General features: G+C 37.6%; 1 protein-coding gene across 4 annotated transcripts in view; it reads right to left on the bottom strand.

The window, feature by feature from the left end:
• Positions 1-522: 522 nt before the first annotated feature.
• The window catches only part of LOC117394136 (uncharacterized), a 137,726-nt gene continuing 129,087 nt past the window's right edge, over positions 523-9,161 (bottom strand). For all 4 annotated transcript variants that reach the window (XM_055221235.1, XM_055221237.1, XM_055221234.1 and 1 more), the window contains exons 13-14: positions 8,702-8,998; positions 523-7,229 (exon numbers count right to left, since the gene is read on the bottom strand). In XM_055221235.1, the coding sequence (XP_055077210.1) occupies positions 3,942-7,229; positions 8,702-8,998 (3,585 nt within the window). In that variant the 3' untranslated portion in view covers positions 523-3,941. The remainder of the gene's footprint in view (positions 7,230-8,701; positions 8,999-9,161) is intronic.

Genomic DNA, 9,161 nt, shown 5'->3' with positions numbered 1-9,161 from the left:
TGATTTTATATAGTAGTGGAGTAAACATTTGCCAAAATTATTGCCAAAATTGCTAATTGTATTAAATCACTGAATAGCCTAACCAATAAATGTTATGTAGACAAGAGAAAAATGTCTGGTAGATGTCTCGCCAATTAATGGAGATTTTATCATTTTGTCTAGAAAGTTTCACAGTACGGCATTAAATTTGCTGACCTCTATAGAGACAAGCAGGAGACGCCGCCAGGCCAATTTACTGGTCAAATCTGTGGAAAGGAACAGAACCGCAACCGGAAAAGTTGCATAGTAGATTTTTTTTTTTAAACTGAACTATAATGGCATTATAAGGTATTATAGTTCAGTCCGCCAAAATTGTGTTGCAGATTTGTCATTCATGAATGACACATGTGCAACACAATTTATAATCAAGTTAAACATTTTTTCAAACTGCTAGTTACATGGTCTTTCAGCAATAAGAAATAACCTGAAGATCAGTTTTTCAGTTGTTGTTTTTTTTTCTTTTTTTTTTTTTTTTTTACCATTATTGACATTTTGAACAAAAAAATTCCCAAACAATTACATATGTTTGATTACTCATAAAATTGATTCCACTTTACGTGATTGTACTAAGGCAATCCAAACAACCTCACTATACTATTCACAGTAAAAACATCCAATTAGTCACTGTCAGTTCTTACTAAACAGAAAATACATGATAAATACCCATTAAACACTTCAGTTATTAGATACATGCGGGTCCCACCTTGACACACCTTGGTTCCTTTGAAGTTATTTTTTGGCTTGTCACAGTGGTTCAATGACAGGTTTGTTTAGCATTTGATATATGCATTCATGGGAAATGACTGTTGCAATTAAGTGTTTTATGTAGTTATTTCATTTAACATATATTTAAAGCCACACTGCGGAACCCCTTCTTTCCTAGTGCAACAAACATGAAGTATAGAAGAACACAGAACATATTAGTAGTGCCTTAAATCCCTCGGAGATAATATTGTGGCCCGACCAAATTACAAGTCAGATCTGTGCAGTGGCAAGCCTACTTACAGCAAGGTAGCATGTTTATTAAGATATTTTTCAACAATGTAAACCTCCTTAATAAAATATATGCTTGTCTATTTATGGGATGACATGTTCTGCAGTCTGACTTTAACATTCCAAAAAATTAAGAGAAAGTACTGATCAGCAGTGATTATATAGATGGGCTGTGTTATATACAATTGACTTTAACACCTATGGTTAATGTTAGCCTAGCAAGCCTTAACCTTAAAACATGCAATGCTGTCTGGGATTTGAATGGTTTAAAATGACGTATAAAAGCATTATCCAGCTCATTGAATTTCAACAAAAAAACATTGACAATGAACCACAAAATAATGAAAGAGATTTAAGTCCTAAAACTGCATCACCAAACACCAACTATAGTTCAATACATTCATGTTTAAAGCATCAAATTTAACACATTGTATAAAAACACTAAAATACATTCAATATTTACATTTTGTCTTAATAACGTCACATGTATGGGTGGAAATCTCCCAAATCTCCCCTTAAGAAAAGTATGAAACATTGGATCTGCTGTGCAGCTAAATTGCAGAGACACTCATACATCTATAGGCTTATCTTTAAACTGATCAACATGTCCTGTCAAGTTTGCAAAATGAGAAACCCAAGCCGCTGTTCTTTTAATGCTTTGCTTGAACTATTGAAAACACGAAGATATATAGTGTACTGTTAAGCTATACACACAGCCCCTATGCAGTATGTGCATTAAACATACAAGTGGTAGAGAACAGTAAGTTCTTATTACTACAAACATGAAACTTGCAAGGCAACTGTGAAAAGACATAAGTAAAAAATATTGAACTCTAGCACTGCCAGTAGAATTCCAGTAGTTTATGTATACTGGGGGAACTATAGTGGTGGGAAGGGAGGGGGGGGGGGGGTGCTTTTCTTGGATGGCATTGAATAGTATAGTATGGCCTTAAAGTGATCCAGCTAGCATGTTTCCTTATCCATATTTCTATTGCTCAAAATACCTCTAAAACCTGGCATTATGAGTGGGTTGTCTCTCCACTGATCTGACAAGTAATTTGGCCTGCTTCAGAGCAATCAACATCTCTATGGAGACTAATAGGTGGCAACCCCCACCAGAAAAGTTCACCTTTAAAAACATTAATTCATTTTTAGTCCATATTTTATCTTGAAATGGCAAGATTTGACAACAATCTATTGTTATCAGTTTATTTAGACCATTTGTAATCTCATATTTTACATGGTGCTTATTTTTGTCATTGATACATAATCCTTAAGACAATTATTAGTTTATGATAGCTGTGTTGCTATGATTGGCCAAACCTGATTTTATGATCAGGTGATGATGATCATTAACCAGAGGAATGTGACTCAACAGCTCTTAAATGTTTTGGTTGAAGATAATTTACATATATTTCACTCTCTAGATTCTGGAATGTAGATGGTTAGCTTGTAGTTAGCGATTCTGTACCTTGTCTTTTAACTTTTAACTTGCTATTTGCGGAAACCAGTAAAGTTGGACAGTGCGATCTGGTTGTTTGAGACAAGGTAACCTAAAATGACATGCTATTACAAGATAATTTGTCAAGTTAGCAAAGTTTAGTTTCATTCCAAGTTTTCTGTTTTAGCTAAACAACTATATACTAGGTAATGAAATGTTGAGCCATTGCACTACAAAGACAGTGTCGAGTACACTGGATGGAATTGGGTAAGAAGTTATCCCCAAAAGAAAAAACAAAACAAAAAACAAAACATGTCAGAGTGTCTCCAAAAGTTGAGCTGTTTTATTTGATAAACACATACTCTGTCTAAGACCGGTGCTTGCTGAAATAACTTAAAGAAACCCTTAATGTCACACAAAAATAACTGAGTAAAATTTATCGAATTGTAATTTCATATTGTGTTCTGTCCTGTGAAGAGCTGAATGGTACAACTTGCCAGCTGTCTTGTTTCTTTCTTTCTTTCTCTCTTTTTTTTAAATCTCGTTAATATTTGTCTTCTCTAACTCATTCCTGTCAATTTCATGATGGTTTCTTTCCACATTAATTATTTTACCCTTCTTTGCTGCTATCTTCCCTCTCTGAAGTACATTGTGACAAGCAACGTGGTAAAAATACTTTTCATTTACATCTGCACCTCTGACTTTCAAAATATCTGTTTTCCTGCATTCTAGACAATTTGTCTTTCTGATTTCCATGTTGGTAGCTTTACCCATATAATCTTAAACATCTTTCTAGTCCGCATGTGAAATGCTCTTAAACAATCAAGTTTTGGATTATATAAATAGCCCTTATGTCTAATCCATATGTTGAACAGATTAAAGGCTTTACAAGTGCTTCAGACATTATGCAAAAAAACTGACATCCTTCTTTATTTGACATCTTCCCAATGGTCTTAACAATATGTATATCATCTATGTTAACAAGCACTGGAATGTCCCAATCAGTTTTGTCTTGAAATTTTCTTACTAGAGGCAGCTTGGATTTCATTTTTTTTTTTTTTTTTAACAGTGATTGGAGATCTTCTTAATCTTCAGCCTCCTCTGAAAAAGTTGCTTCTGAATCTTTTGCTTCTTGATCATTTGACAAATTTTCCTGTATGAATGTTGGTTTAATTTCACTGTTATTTTTGATTGTTCTCTTCAATGACTGTAACGTGTTCAGGGTTTAAAACTTCTGAATCTTTCAAATTGCAATCTTGATCCTCCATCAGTGGCTCTGAATCATCATCATCATCATCCTCTTCTGATGTTCCATGATCTTGATCCAACAATGAATCAATTTTCTCATCTGTGCAATCATTGTCAACTTCTTCCTGTTTAGAAGGCACCACTTCCTCCAAGATTGCTACCTCATCCCTTAGTTCTTCCTCATCAAATTTATTGTCTTCTGTCTCTTCAGTAGGAACATCTACTTTATCTGGTTGTACACTTGAATTGGAATGATTTTGGTCAAATCATTTCCTAAGTCTGAATTATTTTCTTCCTTTATCTCCAAATCAAGTTGTTGACTTTCCTCTATAGTATCTCTTGTTGGCTGTTCTATTTGACTTTCAGTAAGGTCTTGATCTTGCTCAGATTCTTGCTGTTCATCTGTAGCTTCTGCACTAGAATCATCTGGAAGAATTTCTGCTGATATCTCTTCTTCCTTTTCGTTATCAAGTTCTTTTACTGGCATACTCCTTGCTGATGTGATTTGGTCATCGTGGTTATCTACTTCAACATTTGTGTGATCTAGATCTTCATGTGTGGATGTCTCTTGCTCCTCATCAGTTGTTATGTATTGATCTTTTTGTTGGCTTGTTTGCTCTTCACAAGGCACCATATCTTCCATAGCTTGTTCAGGTTGTTGGATATCCATATCCTCCTGTTCAGCATCTGTAATGGGGTCAGTGTTTACATCGTAATTGCAATCTTGACCCTTGACAGTTGGTTCTTCTTTTTTATTGTCCTCTGACAACTTATTATGCTCCTGATCAAACTCTAAATCAGCTTCATTTTCCTCCACCATGGTTTCAGGAATCAACTTCTCCAGTGTTGACTTTCTGCTTACTGATGTTTCTATGCTTTCAGGTTGTTCATATTCATCAACTATTGGACATTTTTCAATTTCAGTTCCTTCTGCCAAGTTTTCAGAGGCGTCAAGATCTTGGTTGTCATGAATTTCCTTTGTATACATTTTATTTGTCGAAGGTTCATGTTGTTTGTGGACAGTTTTTACAGCTAAATCTTCCACTGGTAGGCTCTCTATACTTTCCTTCAACTCTTTTCCCAGAGATCCCTCTTTATCCGCAACAATTTTTGTATTTTGTTCAACTTCGGTTTCAAATTCTTGGTTGGCATTGCTTTCTTGACAAGGATTTTCAGTGTGCAAAGATATAAGATATCCTTCCATTTCTTCAGGTTTTGAAGGAATTTGCTCTTCAACTTCAATTTCAGCTGGTTCTTCTACCTCCTGGTCATTTATGTTTGCATCCTCAAGGTTAGGATTGTCCATTTGACTTTCTTCAACAACTTCTGGATCTTTTTCCTGAATCTCATGAATTTTTTCCTTATCTTCATCTTGAAGTAATTTATTTTCTTCCTTGTCTGTGGGAGATACTGTTCCAACTGCACCCTCCTCTTCTTGATTAGTTGAGATATCAGTATTTTTGCCCAATGAAGAAGTGTCTTCCTCCAAAGTTGCAGTAATATCAAGGTTAGGTTTGTTCATTTGACTTTCTTCAAAAACAACTTCTGCATCATTCTCCTGAACCTCACCAATTGCTTCCTTATCTTCATCTTGATGCATTTGCTCTTCTTTCATGTCTTCTTGAGTTGAGATCTCAATATTTTGGTTCAGTGAAGTAGTTTGTTCTTCCACTTCTTTGGCCATGTCTTCAATAAGTTCAGAAATTGCATGATTGGAAATATCTTCACCCAAATCTTCATATTTTTGGTCATTTTTAGGTTCTGCTGAGTCATCATTTGGAGGTCCAATGTCTGTAGCTGACTCAATTGAATTGTCAACATCTTGACTAGTTGAAATGGTGTCTTCTAGGCCAGTAACATTGTTAGATAAAGGAAGCCCAAATGTAGTTAATGTAGTTGAAGAATTTAAAGTTTCAGTTGCAATTGCAGGTTCAACTACATCAACTATATTTGGGCTTCCTTCTTGTTCTTCTGAGAATTCTGAATTTTCAGTGGTTGGAAGTAACATTTGTGGCCCGTGTATCTGTATTGACTGCACAATAAGAGGATCAGCTGTTATTTCTTTAATAGTTTCAAGTGGAGGGGCAGGTGACATAAGATGTACATGTGGTTTAGGTACTGTATTCAGAATGTTGTCATCTTTTACAACTTCTGTTTGTGTTTTGTTGATATGTAACTTCTTGGGAACCATTTTGCCCTTTTTTATTAATGTCTTTGAAAAGCTTTGTTCACCTCTGTCTTGTTTTGATTCTTTAGGTTTTGCTGCTTGTGTTTGTACCAATGGAGCACTACTTTGAGAGATCTTTATCCCTGTATTCTGAGTTACCTCAACACCCACCCCCAAAACTCTTACTGATGATAGTCCTACATGCTGTGGCTGCACCACCAAAGCCCCCCCCAATGGTTTATTCACTGTTGCTTCCGACATCACACCGATGACACCAGAATGGGCTGCATGGCCTAGGACCCCCTGAGGAGGAGCAGCCTCTTTCTTCAGGACAACACCTTTGGGTGAAGTACCCTCAGGCGAGCCTAGGCTACAACTACCTGTCTCACTTAGGGTAGATTTATCCTTGACCAACATATAGTGGCCTTCAGGGTTTGGCCCAACTATCTTCCAGCCCTCCATTCCAACCATGCCAGGGGAACCTGGGCTCCCTGGAAGCAAAATGGTCGAGCTTGTAGGGCTGGTTGTTGCACTGTTAGGACTTCTGGGGAAAAATGCTGAAGGGCTAAGTGGACTTGCAGAGGTAAGAGAACCACTTGTAAAGCCTCCACTGACCCCTGGACTCTTAATGATATGAGTGGTTGACTGCGTCACTCTGCCTGTCTGACCAGTGATCTGTGGACCACCCACTACAATATAACCAGGCAGTTTTGGGTCAGTTCCACCCTCTGCCACCAGGACGGTATTCTGCACTGGTGGCTGCATTATGTATTGTACAGGCATTTGCATTGGAATAGGGCTAGTGGCATAGAAAAGTTGCGGCTGTTGCACTACTATAGTTGGAGGACGAGGTAGAGTAGCCAGGTGGCTAGCGTTAGATAAACTACTTATGTTAGATATCTGGTTGATGTTGGATGTTATGTTTGTCAACTGTGAGCGTAGAAGTGTCATTGGAGGTTGCAATGGTGGGCTAGCAGAGCTAACATTGCTAACACTTGACTTTGAGACATTAGTAGAGGACATCACCTTTTCTGTTTTCACATCTATATGTTTATCAGTAATCTTCTCAACTTTGGGAATGACGACAGGTTCAACATTTGTCTTTGTAATTTCTGTCTTGACAGGACCTGTAATCTTGTATGTCGAGGTTGGGTGAGGAAATGGTGTTGGTAAGCAGATGTCCGCAAGGATTTTGAACTTTGGTCCCAAATCATCAAGGAACTGTAGGTCATTGTCGGACTCCAGGAGGCTACAGCATCCCACCGACCCAGCAGGAGAGGCCTGACTTTCATCATCATACACCAACAGGGCGTCCTTTCCAGCAACAGTCTGGGCAGATTTCTATTGAGAGACAAGAAACTTGGTGATGATAATGTTATTAATAATAGCATATCAACAACACAGGCCTGTTGTTCCTGACAGCTCTAAACTCAGGATCGAAGGATTATCGAAGGGTTGGTGTTGGGGCAAAAAAACATCGTATCATGTTTTTTATTGAGATCATAGTTTAGATTTCATCGACATATATGGCATTTGTCTGCAATCATTGAGCCATTTTAAACAGCACACACAACTACCCTTACATTCACTCTCAATCCTATGTGAAGATCAAAACCATCTCAATCTGAAATTGTTTATCAAACACATAATATCCTAACACCCTAACTCTGTTCCTCAGTTGTGAACAAACTAATTTTCAGTTGTGTCTATACAAGTGTGTGTATCATAGTAATTATGGTCAATAAAATTATTATTAGGCCCAAGCCACAGGGCCTATTGTTCCCGCAACGATGAGTGCATGGGCAAAGCCCCGTCACCCCCTGCCCTGACTCCAGTATCCTAGCAACTCATGACATGGGCATGGGATTTGCATACCTGTTCTTGCTAGCATGTCAGTGTCACCCCAAGCCGCAAAATTCCACCGGAATTTTGCTATTTTCTAAAGTCTAAATTTGCTCCCGTTTCCGTGTACAAAATCCGATTGGGCTGAAATTTGAATCAGTCACAGATCTGAGCCTAAACCTACTCACTGTGAAATAAACAAAATTGCAGTGATAGCGCCCCCTACAGAATGGATGACCGAAAATAAATTTTTCCCAAATGTTACAAAAGACAGTAAATTCCATTGAGTCATCCCAATCAATAAAGTCAATCAGACCCATGTCGTATTGCCATGGCAATGTGCCAAACTGCCACTATTATTCTCATGGGAAACCTCCCAATTATTTTCCCATTCATGAGAAAAATATTAGTTTCATGGAATAATGTGAAATTTGGCACAATGACTCTTCACGTCATCCCAATCAAAAAATTCAATCAGAACTATGTTATATTTCTCACTTGGCTGCCATGGCAATGTGCGAAATAGTCCATGCTATTCTAATGAGAAAATTTAGAAATTTCCGTTAATTTCAAAGTCTTATAACAACATATCAGCTTCTTTGATGGCTGTGAAATTTGGCACAGTGACTCTTCAGGTCGTCCCCATCAAAAAAGTCTGGGTAGCAAAGTTTGTATTTTGCGGTGTTGCCATGGCGATGCCTGGAAAAACCCATGTTTTTGCATTTTGTGCATCAGTGCTTCCAATATCTTTTGGTGCCAAATGCAAAAAAAACAACAGAGGCAAGTGGTGTGTCAGCGCCAGCCGTAAAGACGGGTCGGGTTGGTCGAATGTGAAGCGCAGCCCACGAAGGCTGTCCGATGCCACTTGCGACTTTTATTATTTTTGTTAATAATAATAATAATAATAATAATAATAATAATAATATTACTAAACATTATTAATCTATGATATCAATCAATCATAAACCCACCTGTGTATAGTACTCTTCCAGGAAAACATCAGGGAGGGCTATGTTCTCAAACAGTGCAGTCTGTTGATCATACACTGTCCTCCCTCTGAGGCCTTGAAAGTATCTCTCTCGGTAGGTGTTGTAGTTATTGTCTCCTTCCAGCATAACTTTGCTGCCACCATTTGCCAAAAAGGACTCTTCATACTCTGTTGTTATGACCTCTTTGGTTTCATTGGTCATACCACCCAGAAAAGCGGTTCCTCCCTCAACTTTTGCTTGGGTGCCCATCATTACTGGACTGCTGAAAAGTGGCATCTCCTAAAAATCATCAGGAAAATATATCAAGATTATGCCAAAACAACTATACATAATAGGAGAAACATTTATCTCTGTCAACTGGACTTAAACTTTTGAGAGTAAATACATTTCTCCACTCTAAGTAGATTTTTTATTGCTTATGGGGTTCTGGGAAAGTCACTGC

The sequence above is a fragment of the Periophthalmus magnuspinnatus genome, chromosome 4 (genome assembly GCF_009829125.3).
Source record: "Periophthalmus magnuspinnatus isolate fPerMag1 chromosome 4, fPerMag1.2.pri, whole genome shotgun sequence".
NCBI lineage: Eukaryota > Metazoa > Chordata > Actinopteri > Gobiiformes > Gobiidae > Periophthalmus > Periophthalmus magnuspinnatus.
Note: the sequence above shows the minus strand (reverse complement) of the source record. Positions and strands in the feature narration are given on the sequence as shown.